Source organism: Chenopodium album, chromosome 11 (genome assembly GCF_948465745.1).
Source record: "Chenopodium album chromosome 11, dcCheAlbu1.1, whole genome shotgun sequence".
Taxonomy (NCBI): Eukaryota; Viridiplantae; Streptophyta; class Magnoliopsida; order Caryophyllales; family Amaranthaceae; genus Chenopodium; species Chenopodium album.
Window position 1 is genome coordinate 41,061,477 of NC_137844.1, and position 26,068 is coordinate 41,087,544.

General features: G+C 35.9%; 1 protein-coding gene and 1 pseudogene across 3 annotated transcripts; both read left to right on the forward strand.

Moving 5' to 3' along the window:
• The first annotated feature begins 5,013 nt into the window (after positions 1 to 5,013).
• On the forward strand, positions 5,014 to 13,338 carry LOC145568885 (zinc finger protein VAR3, chloroplastic-like). 2 transcript variants are annotated; one of them, XM_081628261.1, is made up of 5 exons: positions 5,014 to 5,577; positions 5,688 to 5,811; positions 9,454 to 9,725; positions 11,594 to 11,692; positions 11,809 to 13,338. In XM_081628261.1, the coding sequence occupies exons 1-5, from the start codon at positions 5,132 to 5,134 to the stop codon at positions 12,983 to 12,985; spliced, it is 2,118 nt and encodes a 705-aa protein (XP_081484387.1). In that variant the 5' UTR covers positions 5,014 to 5,131; the 3' UTR covers positions 12,986 to 13,338. The 2 variants fall into 2 exon arrangements, with proteins under 2 accessions (XP_081484387.1, XP_081484388.1); XM_081628262.1 differs by having other exon boundaries at positions 5,688 to 5,805.
• A 1,619-nt stretch (positions 13,339 to 14,957) lies between these two features.
• LOC145568886 (putative lysophospholipase BODYGUARD 4) lies at positions 14,958 to 17,788 on the forward strand (annotated as a pseudogene). The gene is made up of 4 exons (XR_014096004.1): positions 14,958 to 15,454; positions 16,220 to 16,557; positions 16,946 to 17,145; positions 17,264 to 17,788. The product of XR_014096004.1 is annotated as a putative lysophospholipase BODYGUARD 4 (transcript).
• Positions 17,789 to 26,068: the final 8,280 nt, after the last annotated feature.

Here is a 26,068-nt window from a genome sequence, read left to right on the forward strand (position 1 = left end):
TTACATAGAGGGACAATAAAACTACATCAATTAACTTTTTATACACAATTTCCAGGAACTTAAACTCACTTTAAACAACTCATAATAATTTGAAAATTATTTAATCTAAAAACTCTTAATTAAACTCCTCTTTAATGGGTAATTACACCATTTTTATAAAACACCAAAAATAAGACTTTAGGCAAAATTCCAGCATTTTAGATTAATTAAATACCCTTCAAAACTTCATCAAAATATCACTTTTATGCTTAATCAATCTATAGAATTACTAAATATATAAAAGCCCCAAATCAATTTGGGTAAGAACCCTAAAAATCATAACTTTATCAAATTGAAAACCTTAACTTATAATTTATATAATCTGAAAATTAACATCAAGTATAAAATCTGAAATTATATTCTTTGACTACTAAAAACATGATTTTGATACTAAATAAACATCTTTCAAACAATTAAAATAAAACCCAAACTAAACATATGATTTTATAACTAATAAAACACAATTGGGAAGGAGAAACAACCAAGGACGCCGGTTAGGAAGTGGCGGCTAGGGCGTGGTGGTTGCCGGCAGCAGGTGGCCGACCGGCGGTAGGGAGTGGTCAAATTGGTCATCGGACAGCAGCACGGGTCAGCAGCAATAATGGCAGTTTGAGGCTATCTGTTCACGCATTTGCCACATGCAGGGGAAAAAGAAAAGATCTTTATGTCTGGCTGGAGTTACGGCTAGGTAACGGCGCCGGTGTGTAGGCGCGGTGGTTGGTGGCAGCGGCAGCAGCAAGTGGGACTCATGGTGCGTGAATGAACAAGCAAAAGAAAAGGGAAAATAAGAAAAGAAAGGGAAAAGGAAAAAAAAAAAAAAGGGGGGGGGGGAATAAGTTTACCTCTTTGGCTTCTTGTGTGGGCAAATTTTGGGGATAAATGGAGTATTTATAGTATAGTGTAGATTAGGATAGGTTTGGGCTTCATAAAAATTATGGTCTTGAATGATAATTTAGTTGGCCCAAATGTAAAAATAGGATAGTTTGGTATGGGATATATTTGGATAAAATACTTATTGACCCAAAAATTAAAATCTGTTTTATTCATAATCCAATAATTAAATAGTTTGGCCCAAAATATATATTATAATTAAATAAATAATATTAAAAATACAGGGCATTACAAGTGGCATGGCATGGTAAGGCCAGTACACTTGAGGTGATTAAGGGGTTCCTACCATGGTATTAGAAGTTGTCGCTTTTAAAGTTTTATGGATTTGGCATGCTTATTTTGGTGTTGCGGGTTCCAACAACGATATTAACGTACTTGATTGGTCTCCAATATTTGATGAGCTTCTTGAAGGCTGAAGCTCTAACATAAAATACACAATAAATGGAAGATTATACAATTTGGGATACTATCTAGCAGATGATATCTGACCTAAGTGGCCGATTTTTGTCAAATCTATTCCTCGAGCCAACATGTTTTTTGAGAAAAGGAAATGATTTGCCCAATTTCAAGAAGATGTGAGAAATGACATTAAACGCGCATTTGGAGTCTTCCAAAAGAGATTCGCAACTATATGTAACCCGACACATTTGTGGAAAAAAAAAAGTGAAGTAGGAGATGCCATGAAAGTATGCATTATATTGCATAATATGATCTTTAAAGATGAAGAGATTATAACAATGAAATGAATCCACCAAGAGATATCCAATACTCTGTAGCAGTAAATCAAGTAGAAGCACCTAAACTTCAGCATGGTCTTCTTCGAAATTATTATGCAAATCAGGATCGATACTTCAAAAATCATATTTGAATTCGCAATTGAACTCAATGTCATCAATTGCAACATGACTTGATGGAGCATATATGGTCACGTTTTGGAGGAGGTACTAATAACTAGGGGTGAGCAAAAACTGTGGGTATCCGGTTTTGGAACCAGAACCGATTTGGACCTGGTGGGTTCGGACCTGGAACTGGTTTCGCCGGTTCCAATTCCAGGTCCAAAATTTAGGATCCGGTTAGATCCGATTCTAATTCCGGGTCCATAATTTTTTGGACCTGGTACCCAGGTATCGGTTATAGAGTTGAGATAAAATGTTGTAGAGCTGACTTGTTTAATAGTAGTACTTGTGTCCAATATTTACAGCCCAAGTTAAACACAAGCCCAACCCAATATATTCTCATTATACTATTCTTTTGAAATTTACACTGTACACCTAGGTGTACCATGCTCATGGTACACATGGATGAAAATTGTCATTAAAAAAAAATAAAAGCCAGCTTCCTAAATTTATGCTCCTTAATTGAATTATTTTTGTTTTTTCCTTTCCATGAATAAAATTTCAAGAGAAAGAAATAAAGTTTTTAGAGAGAAAATGATGGCTCATGGTGAATTTCGTCACGATCTATGATTGTCGATTTGCACTTGATGATCAGTACATTGATGTTTTTTACAATTGATATTTAATTTTAGATTTTGTCACCAAAAGAGAAGGTAGTTTTTAATTATTTTTTTCAATATATATTTCATAATTTTGTTGTTGATGATGATGTTTTTAGATTATTATATTTGTCCATGAATCATTGTTAACAAATTCATCACTGAAAGAAATTGTAATTATTATTATTATTATTATTATTATTATTATTATTTTTTATTTATTTATTTTTTTTAAAAAATGTGTTATTTTTCGGAGGTTGAAGATGAAGTTCATTTGGATTAGGATAAATGTTCTTTTATCAAATGTTTTGCTCCATGTTCATTGAGTTTAATTAATATGTTCATTGAGTTTAATTAATATGCTCTTTGGGTCTAAACTATACGTTCTATACAGTCACAAATTATGTTCTTTGGATTTGAATTATGTGTTCTTTACGTTATAAAATATGTTCATCTAATTGCGTACTTTTTCAAAAAAAAAAAAAAAAAAAAAAGATATCTAATTGTATATATGTATATTTTTTGAAATCAGGATCATAAAGGTTGATGAAGACGACGTACTTTTGGGACCTCTTCTATTGATGATTGATTTCCCAATAGATTTAAGAACATTCGCTATATTAATAAAGAACATGATAATATTATTTAGTGAACATTATTTATATTATTTATCCAACATGTTAAAACATAATTCAGAAAACATTTCACAATAAGTAATGAACATTTTGTGACAATAAAGGTAAATTAAAATTACAATTAAAGAACATTGACATTTAAAAATCATATAATGAACATCTTAATAGATACACATGACCAGGATGATTATTATAACAAAATATAAAATTATATAATTGGTTATTTAGAGAATTTTTTTTTTTTAAAAAGAAAGAGAACAGAATAAAAAATATTGGAATTTGAAATTTAATTTCAAATTTTAAAATTTGAAATTTGAAATCTTGATAAAAAAAATAATTTTAGAGAGAGAAATTATAGAAAACTGAATATTTTGAAATGATTTGACATTACATACATTACGTGGTAAAAATCAATTGGTAATTATCTTTTACCTTTTTAAAAAACTATTTCATCAAAATTATCACGTTCTTTATATTTCAATGATGTGTTCCTTTATAAAGTCATGAACTTCATTACAAATGTAAGTTATGGTCTTTCCACTTTTTATTTTTTAAAACTAGTTTGATCCGGATGTGCCAACCAACGATTACTAATCTTTTTCAATGCCGTCTAAGAGTAAATAACTAAGTACTTCATTGCATTAACCCTAACATCTCATAGCCTCCATCATATATTCTCTCACCCCTTCACCAATCACCACATCACCATCACCATCACCATCACGGATCACATTCAAGGGAGCTTTCTTGCGGTCGGAGTTCACTTGTCACCACTCTAATTCTCCTCTCAAGCTCCTTTTCTTATTTTTCTTGTTGATTATGTAATTTTTTGAATTACTTTTCTGAAAGTTTGAGCTAATTTTGTTAGTGTATACTATGTAAATTTTTTATTTTTTAAATAAATTTATTGGTGATTTATATTTCCCGAGATTTTGAGTTATTTGCATGTTTATGAAAATTGAGCTATTTCTTCTTGGATTAAATTGACACAAAATGCTGGTATTGAATTAATGAACTACTGAAAATGAAGGGTAAAGAAAAGCAACTGAGTACCCGGATTTTGAACTGGTTTCAAGATCGGGTCCAAAAAATTAGGACCCGGTATAACCGGTTCAAAGACCAGTTTCAAATATTTGAGACCTGGTATAGCCGGTTCCAAGACCGGGTCCATCAAGATCAACCGAGTACCCGGTCTTGCTCATCCCTACTAATAAGTAATAACTAGTTATTGTTGTTTTAAATTTCATGTTTATTAATCTTATTTTTTTTGGGTAAAAAAAAAAAAAACTTGCCTTTTGATTTCAAGTGTTTTAGAAGTACGGTTGTTTTTATTAAAAAAAATTCGCAATATTAAAAAATTTCGTAGTATTATAAAATTATCATTATGTATTATAAAATAAATTTCGTAATTATCGTTGTGTATTATCTTGTCCATAAAAAGTTTTACAATATTAACTTAAATGAATTAAAGATAATTAAAGATATTTAAAACAGACAAAAGCTAACGAACGCCCCGAGGATGCATTCCCAAATTAATATCACTGTAGGTAATATTTTAAATGTTTATCCAACGTTCTGGGGGCGTTCATTAGCAAAATCCATTAAAAAATTAAATAAATATATTTTTTGAGAAAATAAGTGAGTCTAGAGTGACTCTTGGTATAATGTGTGAAATTGGAGAAACTCTTATATGAATCTGAATAATAAAAAAAAAAAACATTTAAAGTTAGTGAAAAGCTGACATGAGTGTGGAGTCTGGGTCTAAGCTCACCTAATGAAGTAGATTCTTAAGGCCTGTTTTGTTAGCTTAATTTCAATTCACTTCGCTTCAGTTCATCTCCAATCAATTCAGTTCATTCTTTAATTTTCTTTTTTCATTAAAAATTAATTAGTTCTTTTTAGTAAATCAATATAGGCCTTACTACATCCCTCAATCAACGTTGTATACTTGTACTGTATTTATTTTAGAATAGGCCCCAAAATCATCGAGCTGTTGCAGTACTGCAGTAAGTAGGAACCAGAGACCAGAAAAACCATTGACAGTAAGTCAGTAACCTTGTTTGCAACCCAAATGGGTGGCGCCACCTTACGTCTCTTCACATTCTTATCATCATATTCATCACCATTACCACTCCTCCACCATCGCCACCCTTCTTCCCTCCGCCACCTCCGCCGCCTCGCTTCTCACCGCTCTTTCCTCTTTCTCTCTCCTCCTCCTTCTCCTCCCTCCTTTTTCTCTCCTCCAAAATCTTCCCAAAAACTTCACACCCACCAAGCTCACACTCTTTGGGATGAAACCCCATCAATAAACTCAACTGGGTTTTCGAATTCTACTAGTAGTTTTCGTCATCCTTGGGCTGAATTTTCGGGTTTTGTTGATTTGGTTTCGCAATCGGAATACTGTAATGCATCCTTTGATGTTCATCAGTTTGTGGGGTTTCAACCATTTGATGAGGGTTTCTTGAGGGTTGCTAATTCTTGTTTGGCTTTTGCTAGAGATAATCCTACTATTTTGTGGTTAGTAGTTTTTTTGGGTTTTTTTGGTTGTTTTTGTGTGTGTGTGTGTGTGTGTTTTTTTTTTTTTTTAAGGCTTATTTCTTGCTCATTTTGTTTGTTTGTTGGTGAAGGTCGCTTTCGAGGGAGGATGTAGAGGTGGTTGTACAGAATGGTTCGCCGTTTTTGTTTGCTAATGCTTCGGTGGCGGCGGCAAGGATGAAATCTTTCTGTGGCAATGGCATTGATAATGTAAATGTAAGTTTATTTGGTTTATTTTAGCACAATATTTATTGAGATGTAACCAGTTATTGACCCGGGCGATGCCTCGAATCATCATAAATTATAAGTTTGATTAAATTAATTTAGAAGAGCTAATGTTGAACAATATTAATAACTAAATGAGAATGTAATAAGAGGTCAATATGAAAAGTTTTTCAATTAAATTAAACACTATTGTATTATATTGCATTAAAGTTAGACCAATAAAAGTTTTTGTTAAAGAGACTAAACATTAATACAATTCAATATGATGAGAGAAGAGGGATGACACATAGGATTACATGTAGTGCATATGTGGCATATGAGTGACACATGTTGTTAGCATGTTGTCTCCATGAGTTTTAATAATATTATAGATTTGATTCTTAATTGTATTAGAGGCTTAGAGCTGGTGTGAGATTAATTATGCAAATTGAGCGTTTTTTTTGCTGGCTTTGTTGTGAATTATAATGACTTTATGAGGTTAAGAACATTTGATTAGGGTCTAATTGGACTTCGAACATTTGATGATTAGTGCACTGCTTTTTTAACTAATTCAGCAAAGTGTTGAAGTTAGTCAAATACTCAAATACCTACAATATAGGGTTATTTGGTGATGATTCTCGTGTTACTTGATTGATTCTTAGAGGTGAGGCTGTTGCATGTCATTGGAGGATAAGAAAGGATGGCTATGATAAGAAACATGTTATACAACATTTTTTATTTCTTTTTTTATTATTTTTTTGCTAATGCGGTTGTGCCCCTTAGTCAAGGAAACCGGGAAAAATTACTAGTGATTTTTCCAAGTATGTCTTGTGCATATTTAGAATGGTAGCGTTGCTACATAGTAGAGTGGAATTTGGTTCACCTAGTTGCATGCTTCTATGGCTATGGCATTATATTTACGTAATATGTTAGGCTTAGAGGCCTAATTCCTTATGTAAGTGTTTGGAGGGGGACATCCTTATGCAGTGATTTTGGAATGAAGTAAATTTCAATGATAAATATACGTCAACTTTATCTCAATATATAGTAAATGGAAGTCATGATGCTCTGTTTCTTCTTTTTTGTTCAAGCATGCATGTTAAATATTTTACAAATGTGTATGGATACTAAAATATTGACCAATAAAGGGGAAACCTGTGCTTTCATCTTATCTATATGTACCCACAATAAACTGAATTTATTTTCTAGTCTCTATGTCTGTATTATTACTTTAGAGCCTTATAATTGTGTCTTGATGAGCCATGTTTGAAGCATATTAATGTTTAACAAACATGCCAACCAAAACTCTCACTCTCAAGCTATATAGAAGAAAAGCTAACGCATCTAAGCTAACATATCTCTTGGATATGAGACCAATTGACTTGATTGTTTGGCCTCTTCCTCCCTAAGTGGTACAGCAGAATTAAGCATACAAGGCTTTTCAAGCTGTAGGATGTACCATAATGAGTTTTTGTTGCTAATTGATTACTACTATCATAGATTATTTGTTAGATAATCACTTCTTAATTTCATCTGACATAACTAAGTCTTACATATTGATTTTTTTTTTTTTTAAACTTAAAATGTTGAGTATTTGAGCTTATGGAAAAGTATTGGCGCATAGGACCTCTTTGTTTTGAAACAAATTGAATGGCTAAATTGTAAATATTAACATGAGTATAAAGTACCGTTAAATAGGTAAATAGTACTATACTACTATTAATTGCTATAGTGGTATAAATATTTTTCTAATGGTACAAATAAATATCTAAATTGTACATCAATTAGTATTGTTCCATTTTGAGATATAATAATACTATTAAGACAACTTATACTCTAATGATATAATATACATGCATAATAGTGCACAAAAAATGTCACTGTCACCATAAAAAATACCTGTGTATGCAGTGTTAGAAAAAGTAGGCGCAAGGCAATAGTGGGTAAGCAAATTAGGCGCACATGAAGCAAATTTCTGCCATTTTTTTATAACTGTTTATACAGTGTGCCTCACTTCAATGAGGCGCACCTTAGGCGCACCTAGGCGCTGCATAACCCTTATCGCTTCAGTGCGCCTTGAGCTTTTTTATACCATTGTGTGTATGTCAAATGACTATTTTATCCTCCTATGTGTTTTCAAAACACATAGGAGCTATGGGCCAAAATTTACTCTGAGCTGAAAATGCTCATCAAAAGACTTTACCTAATATTTAAGTAGCTGTTATATGTTAAAAGATAGTCTTATTATTACAGAAAGGAAAAGTCAAAGTTTTGTGGTTCCATCCGTTACTTTCTTTTGATGTTTTGTGTTATGTGATATTTGTGATTGACTTTATTCTTCTAATGAAATCAGAAGCAACATCTCGTGGAACGATTCATCAAAATTAATCATTGGAGGGTTTATTTGTGTGAATGTGATGGTTAAGTTGCTTCTAGTTAAGGTGGGCAATTTGTTTTCGTCATTTAGAATAATGATTGCAAGACCATGATTCATAACCAGTAGAATACAAGTGCTATTTCATACTATATTTGTGCCAATTCCATCTCTGAGTTAAGGAGCCTGATTCAAAGTGTTTGTATGATTATGACTCTTAAAGTATTCAAAAATTCGCAGAGGATTTGTTTTATTTACTGATTTTCTCTTATCATAAATCAATAAACTCTTGCTAGTTGTGAATTGAACTTCTATTTCTCCCGAATTAAACTTATTGTAACTTGTCTTCACCTATGTTTCTTTAAATAAGTGGAAACATGGCGAACAGTCTTATGTAAGATGTAATCAAGTGGTGAGAATAACTGGCGTGTTTTTTTTTTTTTTTTTTTTTTTTTTGGGGTGTGTGTGCGCGCGCGCGTGTCTTATTTAAGGTTTTAACAATATCAGGGGCTACAGCCTGTATACTTTCCACTAGTTGCTCAGACTTTGATTACTTTCAGGAAGTGCACACCTAGATTGGACAAAGTTATGAATGTAGCCTGGATTTTCCTAAGAATAAAATGCCTCATTAAGACTGAAATGCTAGGATGAGGTAAACTCACAACATCTTCCTTGCTCCATTGTCTTTCATAAAGTAAAATGGGTGCGTTCGTTCAGTATATACCCATGATTGTAAGATATATTTAGGACATCTGTACCCTTGGACTCCCTTGATTTTTCTATATTGGTTATTCCAGTGCCAGTAAGGAGAACTAGAATTTTCATAGCTAAATCTTCTTCCAATAGAGAGCTTGACTTCTTACGGAACTTGACATCTTTCATAGCTAAATCTTTCTTTTGTTTACATCCACCTTTGTCCTTCTCAATTGAGGTTTGAAGGGTGACAACAATGTTAGTCTGTCAAAAGATTACATTTTTATAGAACTATATATAGATAATGTGTTGCAATGTCTTAACAAGAGTTCATATATTGTGGGAGGAAAAGCAAGACATCCTATATAATTTGACTTTCTTACTTTTTCTTAATCATATTTTGGTAACCATATCTTAGTGGTTTTTCTTTTCCGCCTGCAGTTACACAGAATTCTGTTGTATATGTTTCATACTCTTCTTCCAGTTCTATGGATTATGCACTTGTGCCTATGGATTAGATCTCTTTCACCTTTGATGCTTCTTATTTTTTTTAGTATTTTGACTTTAGCTCAATTCTTGTTTTATAGGTATTAGAATCTGATAAACCAAGCACAGTCGATCTCATGAAGTTTTTATTAAGTTATGCCTACAGTGCTATTGGCTTTTTAGAAAACATTGAGATAAGCAGTAGAGTTGAATCATCTGCCAGAAAATTGTTCAGTGAATTGGTTAACTTTAAAGAAAGTTCTGTGGAGCCTATTGTGACAGTACAGAAAGAGTCTTCTGAAAGATGTAATCAAGCATCAAGTTCTTCTGGATATAATATCGAAATGAAGAAAGGAGACTGGATATGTCCAAGGTAGGTCATGATGATTTAGACTATAAGTTCTATTTGGTTTGCAATTTTATGCTCTAGGGTGTGTACAGTGGCGGATCTTGGATTTCCAATCAGGGTAGCGGACTAGCACGTAGTTGTTTAAGAAAATTAAAATTGAAATTAAATTGGAATTTATTTTAGGGATTCATATTGAAAAATCCCCACTAAAATGATTAGCAAATCAATAAAATGAGTGATTTTGTTAATGCAATGCAATGTTTTAGTACATTGTTGTGCTCCTTATCAATTGACAATGTGATTTTGGACATGTATACATTTGACTGAGAATTTGTTAAAAAAAAAAACAGCAAAAGATATATTATACTTATAAAAAGAAAAATTTGCCAATTACTACCGCGAATTAAAAATCTTGTGAATTACTACTGTAAAAAAATTTTATTTTACTATCATAAATAAGCATTTAAACGACCCTAAAAAAATAGAAAAATAAAATCCCCCTACCCATGGTTACCCTAGCAAACTAACCTAAATAAAACCCCCCTCTTTCCTTTCTTTCTCTCTCATTGTTCTTCCTCCCTCACCATTGCTAAAGTCCCTTCAAGCTTCCTGCTCCAAAAATGACACTAACTATTTCTCCCATCTATCCTCCAATTGCTCCACACAAATGTGTAATTCACCTCAAACAAATTCGTTTTTGAATTCTAGGGTTTTGAATTTTAGGGTTTTTGCAATTTAGGGTTTATGAATTATGATTTTTGTTGATTAACATAGGGCTTTTGTATTTTTCTTTGAATTAAGCTATCAATTAAGCATAATATGTGATTTGACAAGTTCGATAGGATAGAAATGCAAGTGTGAAGACTTTAACTATGAAGTCTTGGACCAAAGAGAATTGAGGAAGAAGGTTAGAAGGGTCAAAGTGCATAGTGTTGATCTTTAATAGAGGTTGAATGTTAAAGGGTCAAAGTGAAGTTATGAGATAGAAATGTGGGTTGGGTAAATTGGGTAACCTTAGGTGAGGATGGATTTTATTTTATTTTATTTTTTTTGTTGTTTAATTGCTTAACTAGGGTTAAACGTGTATTAAAGGGAGAAGGTGATGTCATACTTGGCCTAAAGTGGAGTATGGTAGTAATAGCAAATTTTTAAATTTTTTTGCGGTAGTAATTTGCAAATTTTTTAATTCGCGGTAGTTATTGCCAAAGAGACATTAATACGCTGTAGTAATTGGCAAATTTTCCTATAAAAAATAACTACGATAAAAAAAAATTGGGTATGAAGTATCAAATTAATTACTGTATTATAAAAAATTAATACTAGTAATTTTGTAAAGTGCTTAGAAACGAAAAAAGATTAAAAAGATATAGGGAAGTGGGGTTCGAACCCATGACCTTGCCGCAAACACCAAAACCTTAGCATGTTGTCTTCTTAACACTGAAACAATGATTGTCATCCAAGTATAAATTTCAGTTTCAAAAATTTTATACCAAAATTCTGGGGGTAGCACATGCTACCCCTTGTTACTACGTTGATCCGCCACTGGGTGTGTAGGTGAAGTACTTTTAGTTCCACTGAGCAATTTTCCCATATGGAAGTCATGTATAAGTGATAAACTAAACTCTTGTACTGTTTTGGAGTAGATATTTTCTAAAAATTGAAACAATTTCTTGGTCTGACAAATTAGTTGGAAACAGCAAATAATGTCTTTTCATAATCTTTTTCCGCCACATGCTTTATTTATTTTTCTCTGGAGTCCTAAGAATGATTTGTAATCTTGTTTCCAAATGAGTGCCTTTTCTTGGAGGGGTGGGGGATTTGGTGGAGATCAGTACTTTTGTGAACTTTTAGCTTTGGAAATGATGAATAACTTCTATTCTGCTAATGAGCAGGTGCAGTTTTATGAACTTTGCTAAGAACTCGCTGTGCCTTCAGTGTGAGGAGCACCGACCAAAGAAACTCTTAACTGGTGGGGAATGGGAATGCCCTCAGTGAGCATCTCAACCTTTTCAATCTAATTTTCTTTTCTTTCTTTGCCCTATTTCCATTTGATTTTGGCATCTGTTCATATTAGAATCACCTTTTTTGTCCTTTCTTCTTTTTCCAGATGTGACTTCTTTAACTTTGGTAGGAATGTGGTATGCTTAAGGTGTGATTGCAAAAAACCAGGAGTCAATCGATTCCTCAGCCCCACTTCACGTTTGAGAGCTGACACTGCAGAGATGCAATCATGGTTCACTAAGATAGCTCAGTTGGAAAAATCATCTGACATGGGCAGTGTTCAAGAAGATGAAGATTTGCCAGAGACCATGAAGGCAGATGATAATAAGTTTACATGGTCTGCTGCAAGCACAAAACACTCGGGCACTGTTGACAATCCTAGTCATAGTTATTTCCAGACAGCTAGTGACCAGGATAGCATTGATATGAAAGTCAGCCAAAGTCTTAATGAACTTTCTGGCGACAAGTCTCCAAATCAGATGGGAATTAAAGATTATGAGAATGAACAAACTGATGAATCTGAAAGATGGTTAAAGAAGGTGGCTGAACTACATGACGTAACAGACCTGCCTAGTGCTGTATCTGATGACGATTTCCCAGAAATAATGCCAATGCGCAAAGGAGAGAATCAATTTGTTGTTAGTAAGAAAAAAGACCGTTCTTTAACTTCTCCGATGTACAAGAGACGTGTGGCGATGGAGCAAGCGGGCAATAATAATTATGTCCCATTTGTCCCTTTTCCACCTGATTACTTTGCCAAGGAAAAACCAAAAGGATCAGAGTCAACCAATATAAATGAAAAGACTGGTGCAATGAGATCAGATGCTGTAAAGACAGGAGAGCAAATGGAAGATAAATTTAGCAAACCAGCTTCCGATGTATCCAATTATGTAGATCAAAACTCCAAAACTATTGATTTGTTAATCAGTACTCCCAGTAATTATTCTGAATCTCAGAGCACAAGTGAGAATGCAAATGTCAGGGATTCTTGGAGAGAAAGGAGTTTGGAGGGATCAGCAGTAAAGGAACCAAATCCACTGGATATGTCTGAGGAAGCTAAGGCAGAGAGGTGGTTTCGGCGTGTTGCTCAGATAAAGGACATCTCAGAGCTGAGCCAGATTCCTGATGAGGATTTCCCCTCTATAATGCCAATGAGGAAAGGAGTGAATCGATTTGTGGTGAGCAAGAGGAAAACACCTTTGGAGAGACGGTTGACATCTTCACAGTACCGAAGGAACCTACCAGTTGTGAACTCTGACCCTGAAAAGAAGGAAACAGACTAATTGAGAATGAAAACAAGGACTTGCTGAGTTCTGTGTTTATACACGAGTTTGATGATACTTCTGTATGTATTTCTATCTGTAAGCTCTGATAGGCTGATGCATTAGGCGGAACTCTTTTTTTTTTTACACAAACTGTGGGGATAGTAGATTATTCACGTGGCTAGCAAATGAAGTTTTGAACTAGCTGGTGCTTGTGATCCATGGAATTCAAGTAAATCACATATGAATTCCAATAACAGTTTAGGCTTAAGCAATAAAATTTTGGTCTGTAAATTTTGGTCCAGTCTGTTATTAGAGGGGGCCTCTGAATACTATTTATTTAATAGGGAAAATATTGCAATTATCTCAGAAAATCTGTTTGCCATTCTTTCAGTGATTTCTAATTGTTAGATTTCCTGTCTAAGTGTTCTGTTGCTGATAACTGCAATTAATCAAGATAAAACTATCTTACACTCTCTTGTTGATGACTGCACCTGTAACTGATTTGCTGTTCCAAGTAGAAGCTCCGTATAGCCACATAAATCGTACAATGTGATGGTCAGTTTACCCAGGTGCTTTTCTGGGTTGATTTTGCTTGATCAAGTGTTGATGCTTTCGACTTGGTAGCTTTTTTTTTTTTTTTTTTTTTTTTTTTTTTTGTTTTTTTCAAGTTATTTTTTATTTTACTTATTATTTTTCATTCTTTCCTAATAGCTGTTAGTGTAATGTCACACAGGAATGTGACTGTTGGGTTCATCAAAGCAAGCTTTGGGTTTGTCCGTCCAGATGCACAATTATTATATCAATTCGGGGAGTTATATTGATTTGCATTTATTCGTTGTTTGTTTTATCGAGGCTTGTGTGCATCAGAAGTTTTATCTGGGATATTTTGTTTGTGTAGCTTTTAAAAACTGGGTTACTCCGTATGAAATAGCCTTATAGGCTTGTTTGTGGGATTCCGGACATGCATTGAAATAGACATTGAAATGTATGGATTAAATTGAAGTTTTCGACATGTTGGAACACGATGGATTCGAGTTTCATACTGCATGGATTGGTGCACTGATGCCATAAGACATTAGGACTATACTGCCAAATGAAAGCTGCTGGCGTGCAGTCCTGCTAGTATGCGATTTCCTGTATTGCTCCCTCTTTTAAAATAAGCTAGTAACTATATGAGCTACCTGAAAGGTTTCTAAAAAAATCAGAGCGTTGATCAGTTTAAGGGTTTTAGCCATTGCTTGATTGCTTCTGGTCTGTCAATGAACAAATGAATCTGCTGAGGTGTTGGAAAATAATAATAGTGCATTCGCGAAAGACCCATTTTAGGGATTCTCCTCTAGATTAAACTGAGCGTAATCTGCCAACCGGTTCCAACAACTACTTCCCATCAAAATTTTAATTTGTCGTTAATCCTGGCTCGCCGGAGGCCACCTCACGGCTGTGGTTGCCGGCGAGCGTACTTCTGGACTTCCCGGAGCTCCTTCCTTCATTATCGGCTGGTTTTTCCATTTAAATATCTGGTTTTTGGTTTCCTTGTTACTTCTTTTAGAGATTTAGCCACTCTAATATTTATAAAAATGTCACTAGATAAACGATTTTGAAATTTCTTCCTCTTAGTATCATCAACAAATATGGTTAAAATCACATAATCCCAATATACTCCATTATTAATTCTCTTATACAAAATTACTTTAGGATAAAACTATAAGAGTAAGGAATATACTCATATCTTTGGAACCAAAGTGATTCAACTTGTGCATTGGCGCATTGCTAGTACTCTTGTAGTCGACGTCCAGCTAATATTCGTCGTACTTGACGTTATTATTGCCCAATTTTCCATATATAAGAGTGAGCACTTTTGAGTTAAGTCAAAAGGCCCACCTTTCTGCAACGTGGCAGCAAGTTGATCGCTCTTTCATCTTCCCGATGTCAACAGAATCATCTTTGCTATTCTTTTTAGACCTCAAACTATTCATGCACCGTATATAAACCTCTTTTCAACCTCCTAATCTTCGTTTCCGTCCGAAATTAGTTGTAACATCTAAATTATACGACAAATAATTTTAAACGATCCAAAAAAAGAATAATTAGTAATGGGTGGTGAGAAGCTAATCCAAAGAATACACAACATTTTAAGCTTGATAGTGTTTACATTCTTTGATTTACTTGATTATGTTTTATGCATAGTTTACTCATACCTTGATGAGTTGTTTGAGAAGACTGCGTCATCAACTTCTTGCTACTGTTCAACGAGAGAACAAGAGAAAAATAATGGTAATACTGAGCAAGATGAAGTTTCAGAGACATTATATAAGAGGCCAAACTTATTTAGAGATATGGGTTTGTTAAACTCAAGAAGGATGAGGTTGCAGAGAAGCTCGTCGAAACTCATAGCTAATAGATGGTCTGATTGTGGGTGTGAGTCTTGTGTTGCTTGGATTAACAATGGCGACGATCTTCGGCTTCATGTTGTAGTCCATGAGCCAGGTAATACATTCTTTGTTTGGAATTTATACTCTGGTGGATATATACAATGATACATACTCTATTTACATGTATTTTAAACTAGTAATGTGAAAATGGAATTTGGACGGTGGAGTATGTGGTAATTATATTTCAGAAAACTATACATTATGTGTTTTTAATCTATTCTAGTTTTAGTGAACTCACATTGTAGTGTAGGAGTACTTTTTAGAGTGATTGTAAATAATTACTAACCTTACAATATCATTTTTGAATAAATAATTTAAAGCATTTTCAAATTGATAGTAGAATTTAACCCGAAATGAAATGTTTATGGTATGTAACATGTATTGTTTACATGGTTAATGCTTCTGTAGATAATGTAATGTGTTTAATGTTTTCCTACTAGAAGAAATTGTTCTATGTCCCAATCTTGCCAGTAATCCAACTTATTAATACCAAGTTTGCTTAACTAGAGTTGGAAGGCAAGAAATTTTTGGTTAAAAATATTTTGTCGCGTACAATTTTGTAGAGGTGTGACTTCCCCTAGTCCTCCTACAGACTGAGGCTGTGGTTGCAATTTTGCAAAGAACTCTACTGAGTCGGCTCGTGAGTCGAGATAGATGATTAGGCTCATTAGACCATTCATCAAACTTTATAACAATAGAACCAATGTAATTATATATTTTCCTTGCAAAAAAAAAGACAATTGGAGTCTAAAGCATAGAAAACTTAAGACCAAATGTTTTCATTCTAACTAATGTTATTTTCTTACAATGCATATGGAAGATTCAGACAACACACTGAGCGAAAATGTGATATTTTTACACGGTTTCATCTGTTCGTCCTCATTTTGGACAGAAACAGTTTTCTGTAATTTGTCAGAATATACAAAACAGAATTACAGGTTGTTTGCTATCGATTTGTTGGGATTTGGAAGAAGTCCGAAACCAAGAGATTGTTTGTATACAATACGAGATCATTTAGAAATGATTGAGAAATCGGTGATCTTTCCATATAAATTGAATTCCTTCCATTTGGTTGCTCACTCCATGGGATCCATTATTGCATTTGCTTTGGGTGCCAAGTATCCTCAACATGTCAAATCTATTACTTTGATAGCACCAGTAAGTATTATTTATTGCAGAAGATTAAGCGTAGAATAGAATCTGTGATTACATTTGACTCGTTGAATGTGGCCTATTATTTTGAAACGATTTTCTTTAGCCTCGTATGTATATGAATATGCAACATGTCTATGTTATGTTTAGGTGTGAATTATGATCATGAAATTTATTACAAGAGCAGTTTATCACAAAATCGTTATTTACCATCACAATGCACTTTGAATTCCTAATTGTTCTTTAATATCTTTGTATGAGATGTATAAAGCCAATCCAAATATGTTTTGTATTAAACTTACCAATTGCTCTGTTTTTTGTTTTTTTTTTGTTTTTTTTTTTTTTTTTAATTAATTAAATTCATAATGTGAGTTTATTATATCGTGATTTCTAGCCTTACTTCCCTTCGGACAATAAGCAAGATGCAAGCTTATATACTCTCGGAAAAGTTGCTGAGAAAAGGTTGTGGCCACCATTACTGTTTGGTTCATCATTTATGTCGTGGTATGAGCACTTGGGTCGAACTGTGTGTTTCATACTATGTCGAAATCACAAGATTTAGGAATTTCTTCTAAGGCTAATCAATTGGAGAAGGTACTGGTTTTTGGTAATGTCTTTTCATTTTTGATAACAGGAACATAAAGTATAGTATTGCGTAGAATGCTATGAAAATCTGAAAATGTTCTGTGTTAAAGTTTTCGCCTTTTTTTAGGGACCTTCATTTCACAATTATGGACTTAACAAGGCATACTCATCACTCAGCTTGGCATCATGCATAATGTGATTTGTGGAGGCTCAAAATACATGGAAGAATACTTAAGTATATTGCACGATGCTAAGGTGAAATTTACGATCATTCAAGGCGATGAAGATCAAGTGGTACCAATTGAATGTAGTTCCAACATTAAAATGAAAGTTCCTGAGGCAGATGTTAGAATTATACCCAAGACTAATCATTCTACTATTGTACTCCGGCATGCAAAGGAGTTCACACAAGATCTAGAGAGTATTTGGATTTCATGTCGTTGATCATTTGAGCTAGCTATTCACTATTTTTGGTAAAAATATAAAGTGTTTATCTGATCGAGACAATATTAGAAGTTAAATTTCTTATAAAGTAGATATGTACACAACATTTTTTGATTGGTTACAGTAGGAATAAACTTCCTATGTAAGGAGCTTGATTAACTAGGACTCCCTAAGTAAGTGGTACCTTCTATTAAAAGTGGAACTTTGTACAAACAACCCATCAGAATTTAACTCTCTTAATTGAAATGTAAGTTAATCGTAGTGTGGAACTTCCTTGAATTTATTAGTTGATATTCTTGCTAAATCAAACCAGACGAACACAATATGTGTTTTGAATAATGATAAGTTGATAACAATTGAGAGGAAGAATGTAAGAGTTCCTAGAACACGACGAAAAAAAGTTTGTATATTGTTGTTACCTACAAACTATTCAATAATACATCACATCTTGTACACCTAAATGGTGTTTCCCCAATTTAGCATCCAGTGATTGAATTTTACGATATCAATTTTGTGATAATATGAGACAGCTTAAAGAAATGTCAAATTTCATTCAAACAATTAAATTGGCCTAACCCAAATTAATTAAAAGAATTTTAAACTCTAGTGAGAGAAAGGTCTAGTGAGAGAAACTCTCTCTTTTTTTTCTCTGTTTCGTTTCTCATCTCTTCTTACTCAAGTGTTAATCATGTCAAACAGAGTATTTCCACGAACGTTTGTTTATCCTCATATCCTAGGTTCTTATGAATTTCCTCCTCCTGCCTTTCAAGATGGAGATTGTGATTGGCAGTGTACTGTAATTGGGAAATTCTGGGATGCTCGTAAGTTCACTGTTGCTCTCGTGCAACGCTTAGTGTCAAGATTTTGGCATCTCCGTGGTCCAGTCAGGGTGTATTCCTATGGAACAGAATTTGTTTTCTGTTGTACGAATGAATATGATGCTGATAACTTAGATCAACGTGGCTGGGTTCATTTCAAGGGAAGTCCTATGGTGTTACAACATCTACGTGGTCATGAAGTTCCAGAAAATATGAATCTCAATCTTGCTCCGATGTGGGTTCACGTTCAAGGTCTTCCAATTCGCTACTCAGTTCCGCACGTAGCATCTTCTGTTCTCAATTATATGGGAGACTTACACTGTGTTTGGATAAAGAAAGGGGAAGGAAAAGAAGGGGAGGGAAGAGAAGAGGAGGGGAGGGAAAGGGAAGGGAGGGAAGAGTGGTGAGTTTTCCTTCCAAATCTCTCCATTGTTGGAGGGATCAATTTCCTACAATTTAATCCCTCCATTTCTCTTCCTTCCTCATTTGTTATCCAAATGAAAAATACCCCATCTCTCCATTTCTCTTCCCTTCCTTTCCCTCAATTTCCTTCTATTCAAACACACCGTTACTCATGGAAGAAGATCATAATGGTCAGTTCCCTATTCCAAAACCTAGAGTTAAAATATTAGTTGATTTATCGTTACCTTTGATTGCGGGTTGTTTCTTTCCAACCTATGGCAATCATGTTACTTGGTTCGATTTAAATACAAAGGAATATTTCGCTTTTGCAAAAAGTGTGGTTTTGACAGACACGGTCGTGAAACTTGTCCCAAGTCATATGAATTAAGTAAATTCCTTTTGGAGCACCGCTTTCGTAAGCTACACAAAGATGGTGCACGTGTTTTATTTGGTCCTACGGATGTTTCACTATATTCTAATTCAATTCGAGGTATTGCTCCGAATCCGGATAATTGGACCACGGAATTATGGTTTGGGAACAATGATGAGGACGATCCGTTTGAATATCCTGCTGACTATCATCCTTCGGATTGGGATGCTCTGAGCGACATTATCGACAACTTCTCCACAGGCTTAGTTAATTCTCCGCCACCTCCACCTCCTCCAGCTTCTCTTCCGGGTTTATTTCCCAGACCACCGCAAAGTGGTTTCCGCAACAGCAGGGAAGAAGTATGGCTGCGAGATTTGGGTATCAATCGGTGCATCCGGGAGGATCTTGAAATTGATGAAGCACTGCCACCTCCTGATCCCAGCTTTACACGTGGCCCTCATGCAATTACTCCTCGTCAAGGATGGCAATATTTAGGAAGTTGGGAAAATCGGCCACGTGGTCAAAGTGATAATCTTGGAGTGCCTCTTGATCAAGCTCCTTTGATTCCACGTGCCCCTTTTATGCTGCCCCACCATATTTTTCATGGTTCTCAAGCACATCCGATTACTGACACGGGTCAAGCTTTTAACCCATCTCAAAATGGGCCGCCCCGAACTCTTTTTAATGAGCCTGATCCTTATGTGGCTGCGTCTTCAATCCTCGGGACGAATGTTTCTGGGCCTCAAGCTAAGCCTAATTACCGAGGTATTTTGTTTCAAGATTTAGGTCACTCTAACTTGGACCCATTTCCAATCTTTTCTCCTCCACCTCTAGGCCCTTCTAAGCCAGCTTACCCTGATTCATTCGGGGCGGGACCAAGTAATTGGTTGGCTAAACACTCAGCTTCTCCTTCTAACCTGCAACAGCAGCAAGGCTCTCCTTCACCTTCACTAGGCTCATCCTTCCCAACAGATGTGGCTGAAACCTCAGGCTACCAACTAGATTCTTCATCAGGGGATTTCGACTTCTCCCATTTTTCGCCGTCTATCACCTATTCTCCGGTGGAAATTTCAGTTGACTCTATGGCGGCTTCCCATGAAGTGACTCCCATGGACTGGTCACCTCAGCCAGCTCCGTCAAGCCCAGCGTTTTCTGAAAACTCTCCGCCTCCCTCTGCTATCTAGGTGGATAAACTTGAGGTTCCTCTTCGGCTCAAAATGATAAGGGCTAAGGAGAAAGTTTGGAAGTGGGTTAAGAATTCATGTCCATCCAAGCATACTGCTTCATTCTCGGAACCAGAAACTCCTCCTGCGATTTCCTCTCCAGGTTGTTTCGCCTGTCTCAAGCAAATTAAGAAGCGCAAAAGGTTCAATGGACAATCAATTTCAGGTTCATCATTGACATCTCCTTCTAACCAGGGTTCGGTGGCTCACCTTCAAGAGCCACCAACAGGACCATGAACATCGGAGCTTGGAACTGTAGGGGCATTGGCACGGTAGACTCCCCTAAAGTTCCTTACTTATCATCTCTATGATGGGATGAAGAACGGTAGGTCGTCAGGCTACCACCCCACCCAATCAAACAAAATTTGTAACTCAACTAACCCCTATTTAGTGTAGTGGTAAGTCAAACCCAAAGGAATAGAGGTCGAATGCACAATGCCTAAGTCAAGCTATTCCGAAGTCTAGTAGGGGTTTATGGTAGAAACTAGAGCTAAGCTAGGCGATTCAAAAAGCTTGTACTAAACAAATGCAAAGGCACTAGGGGAATGGATCCACATGCATCAACAACGAAGTTCAATCAACTTGGGGATTCAACCAATCAAGTCAAGCAATGTGAGGGAAAACCGAAATTGCAACCAAGAGAGTACATCAAGCTATTCTCCTAGAGGTCTAATTAGCGTCAACTACATCAAACACTAGCTAGGAAACATCACAAGATATCTCAATTGAGTAAATGCAAGCCACAAATCAATGGTCCGTATCAATGTGAACTCACAATGCAATCTAGTGTGAATAACAAAGGTGATCAAGCCTAATCAAGCACACACATGCACAAAATCAATCAACCAATTTAATCACATTATCAACTCAATCAATTTCCCCCAAATTAATCTCACTTCATCATCAATACATGCTTCACCACTACCCTAAATAAACTACTCACAATCCACGAAGAACATCAAAATCAAAGCTAAACTAATCATCATTCCCAAATTCATCAATTGAAATCAAATTGAAACCAACAAATTCAATCAAAATCAATCAAACTATCAATTAACCAAATCAAACAACAATACTAATGAAATCAAACATTAAATTGCATTAAAGAGTAAAGAATCCTTACAAACTTGATAGAAATCAAATCAAATGTAGCAATCTTCAATCATCAATCATCAAACCCACATTTTCTCTCTCTAAAAATGCTAAGAACTAGTGTTTTTCTCTCTCTAAAAATCTAATCTAATCTAATTCTCACTAATGAAGATCCCATTCTCTCTCCGTAAAAGGAAAGAAATAACTATCAATACAAAGAGGAAGTTGGGATTGACGTCCAAAAATAGACCCACGCCGGTGCGGGCGCTCGGAGGAGAGAGAGTGGCGCGCACGGGAACACACCCAGAAAGGTGCGCCCGCACGCACCTGGTGTGCGGCCGCACTCGACAGATGTGCGGCCGCACACTCCTCGAGTGCGCCCGCACAAAGCTGCAGACTCCTTCTCTTCTTCTTCGTCCTAGCTCATGCGGTGCACACATCCTAGATGATGATGATGGAGGACAAGGTAGGTAGGAACTTTCTTGAATTTATTGAAGGGCATAAGCCATGAGAAAGGCATATACAAGACCTTGAAGCATGCTCCTTGGACCTCCCTTTGACTTGAAACTTCTTGCACAAGCTTTAGGCATGAAAATCAATGGAAGACCATGGAGAGGAAGCTCGGGAATCCTTGGACAATCAATCACAACCTACAATCAAAGGATAAAAAGCAAGTAAAAGGGAAAAATAGCAAGTAAACTAGAAAATGCATAAAATAGAGAAACTAACTACAAAAAGCATGAAATGAAGAAAGCTAGAATAAAATTAAGGAAAACTAAAGAAAAGAGAGATAAAATGAAATAGAATTCATCCAAAAAGGGACCAAATGAGTGCCATAAATGTCACTCATCAAATTCCCCCAAGCTAAACTTTTGCTCGTCCTCGAGCAAAACAAAGCAAGAAAGATAAAGGATGAAAATTTTATTTGAAAAAGAAAAAAGAAAGACTCAAGATAAGAATATACACTAAGACTCACTGTCGTAGGAATCACGATTGCTTTTAGCTACAACAAGCCCTTTAACCCCAAATTCGCCTATGAGGACGAGTGAGGTCTCGTAAGGGTGTCCTAAGAGTTTGGCCCATAACTCTCCACCAAACATCAATGAGGCAAACCATGAAAACAAAAGATAAGAAAATGAAAATAAACCTTTGCGAAATGAACTCACATAGAGACTATAATGCAAATGAATGACAATCTTTCTCAAGTAGTTAAGGTATGCACTTTTCAAGATATCTAAGGTTGATTGAAACATAGGGTATGCTAGGCATAGGAACTAGTCATCACAATCCACGTTCATCCCAAACAATCTTACCGCGTTCTCCCCACTTGTCTCAAATCTCCCCTTAGTGAGTGTCCCAATGATTCCTCGAAGGAACCGGAAAAAGAATTATTTTTAGGCTACTCGACAATCTTGACTATGCATCCCCTTTCCTTAGGCAATGACCCATGATGCCCTCCCCCGAATAGTGACTCTACTATCTAGGTCGAAAGGTCTTTCCCCAAGGTTGTAACGTAAGGCAATAAGGGTGAAGGTAGGCTAAAAATTTAAAATTTGGTGGTTTTCCTAAAAGTGAAGCAAAGAGGGCGCCTTTCTTTTAGAAACACAATCAAGTAATCACCAAACAAAAACAAACCAACACCCCAAGCTTATTTAAAGCTATAAATCACAAACATATACACAAAAAGCGTGAAAATGCTTCCCCCCAAGCTTAAATGAAGCATTGTCCTCAATGCTCAAAAAGGGAGAAAACTCACATCAAAATATTTTTGAATTTTTTCATTTTTCACTTTTTTTTCTTTTTTTTTTTTTATTTTCAATAAAGCTTTGTCCTCGCCTCTTTTAATTTTGGACGGCTTTTTCGAATTTGCACTTATTTGTCCATGCCTTTTATAATGTAGGACGACTTTTACTCATACTCATTTGCCATTATTCACAAAGAAATCATAACACGATCTTGCTTTCATAAGAACCAAACATTGTAACTTCTCCACCACAAACTCCATCAAGAATGATCAATTGCTTCACAAAAACCAAGAAAAGAAAGAAAATGAAACAAAAGGTCAAAGATCTAAAGATATGGCTTGAAAAGAAGGTATAAGGCTCAAATGGTTGCAAGAAGGCAAATGTAAACCCAAAAATAAAGAAAATGAATAAAACTATCTTAAAAATAGAAAAATACCACCCCGTAAAAGGTGCCTTTGTCCTTCCTAGATAGTTCGGTCTCGGGTTTGAGAATCATACATCAAGCTTTATTAGATTAGGTTTGCATAGTCAAGGATCCACGCCGCTCATACAAGAAATGTCGAAGGCTTGAAAAACAAGTAACCTCACAAGGATGTGGCAAAAACTCGCTAATGGTGTCAAATTGACTATAGGGAGCAACTACCAACATGCCACAAACAAGTAGAATCCGGCTTCATGATCCTCCTAGTTCAAACCAACTACCCTAGCATACACCTATCCTAGAGTCAACCGAACATAGTCTCAAACCGTGCATACCTTTTCAACCTAGGAAGAAAATCATGCAAAAAACAAGACCAATGTACAAAGTTCATTTCATAAGAAAAATGAAAAATAAAGCCTTAAAATCACATCAAAAATAAAAAGAAAAATAAAGAAAAGAAATGGAGACATAGAAAAGGAAATATAGGAGAAATAGCATGCAATGGACTAGAAAGCAAGTTAAACACATAAAAAAACCCAATCGACAAACAAGTGATCGATCGACATCAACGTCATCGATCCCAAACACATTACGTGTTAACAAGCATTCATCCTCGAACCATTCAACTTCCCCTAAACTAATCCTATTCTATGCAACCAAGAAAAATAAAGAGAAAAATAAGAAAGGTCTCACCGGGCTTCCAAGCGTAGTAAAAATAAACGAAGCAAGTAGAAACCACCTCGTCGCATTCCATAAACAGAAGCTTCTTCAAGAAACCAAGTGAGAAAAAGAAAATAAAAGATTCTATATATACAAAGAAAATTGTCAGTAACTTCCAAATGAAATCAGCCAAAAATTTGGCAGCATAACGTCAGTAAATGAAAAATATATATCAGAGACAGTGGAACATCAGGAAACATCATCATCAACAAGAATCGGCAGAATAACAGCAGAGCAGATAGAAAGGGAATCAAAGTAAGTCATCATTAGAGAAATCAGCAGAGAAAACATCACAGAGACATCAGATCAGAAAAAGGACATGGAGGCTAAGAAGGAATAATTCTAAATGAACCACTAGCAAGGAGGAGGACATGCAAACCACAACCAACCTAAACCAACTCCCCTAAGCTAGAAATGAGCTACCCCTCCCCCAAGCTAAACCCAACCATAGGGCAAACATGAAACACAATCATAAAACATGCAAACGGAGAGGGGTAGCCAACACGGCTCACTCAGCACTAAAGTAGGGGGTAGAACTAGAGCTCCCCCCCACCCATGGAAACAACCTCCTTACCATTAGCCCTACCTAACCTCCTAAGGGCATCAGCAGCAAAATACTCAGACCAATCATCCAAAACAGGGGGGCCCGAACGACCCCACCTCCCCTCAGTCTCAGGGGAAGGGAAAGGAGCAGGGTTAGCTGGATCATAAGTCCAGTCACACCCTCCCGGCCTCTTGTAATCATAATCCCCCCTAGAGGTCCCACGAATGGCACTATGTGCCACATGTGGGCCCTCCCAATAGGGATAGCAGAGACGGGGCCCTATTTGTATGCATACTTTTTGTTAAGACGGGGCCCTATCTCTTGGGTCTCTAATCTCCTTAAGATTCCCAATCATGGATGCATACTTTTTGTTAAGTGACAACACAATGATGGTAATCATACCCCCTATTTGTATGCTCCCCGAGAGAAAGAAGCCGTCCCTAATGTCGATGAAACGGTCGAGCAAGTGCCTTGCAAAATCGATCACCTCCACTTCATCATCCTTGGGTTGACTTGCCAACCATAACCAACTTAATTGTTCTTGAGACATGGCTCCAAGAGATTCCTTTGAGAAAAATGCATAAGAGGATGCGGCTAAAATAGCGCATCGCACCATGGACTATTGAGGCCGACTTTGAAGATTGAGCACAATAAGCGTCTTCATTAGAAATGCTATCCCACCAATCATCTTCGTCGTACTTATGGTCGTGATGAAGAGTTTCATAAGCCGGATAAATCAAAGGCACACCCTCGATCGGCTCCGGGAAATGGAACATCTTGTTTAGGAATGAGAGGGGAATAGTATAATCCTCATTGAACACTTGGAAAGATAGTGTTGGACATTCATTGTCGTTGCCACTCGTGTGCACATCGAGAGATGATAGAAATTCATATGTGAGCCTTGCAAATGTGGGAGCACTAAGATCGATGAATTGCTCAAGGCCTAAATTCCGAGCTAACATTCGGACATCATCGTCGATCCCTAGAAGAGTGGTGGTATCATGATCATAAAATCTCGTAGAATATAATTTCCTCGATGATAGACTCTCAAATCGGTCCCAATGCTTTTGGACCTTAAACTTGATGCCGTATGTTTCCTTGATGGTGGAAGGTGGATCAATGGTTCCTCTTGAATTTGTAACCTTGGTACGTT

What these genes read in the sequence shown, in the direction of transcription:
- LOC145568885 (XM_081628261.1), top strand. Translation starts at nt 5,132, where the DNA reads ATGGGTGGCGCCACCTTACGTCTCTTCACATTCTTATCATCATATTCA. An exon ending in ATGGCATTGATAATGTAAAT is followed by an intron (nt 5,812 to 9,453) that starts GTAAGTTTATTT and finishes CTTGTTTTATAG; the next exon opens with GTATTAGAATCTGATAAACC. An exon ending in GGGGAATGGGAATGCCCTCA is followed by an intron (nt 11,693 to 11,808) that starts GTGAGCATCTCA and finishes TTCTTTTTCCAG; the next exon opens with ATGTGACTTCTTTAACTTTG.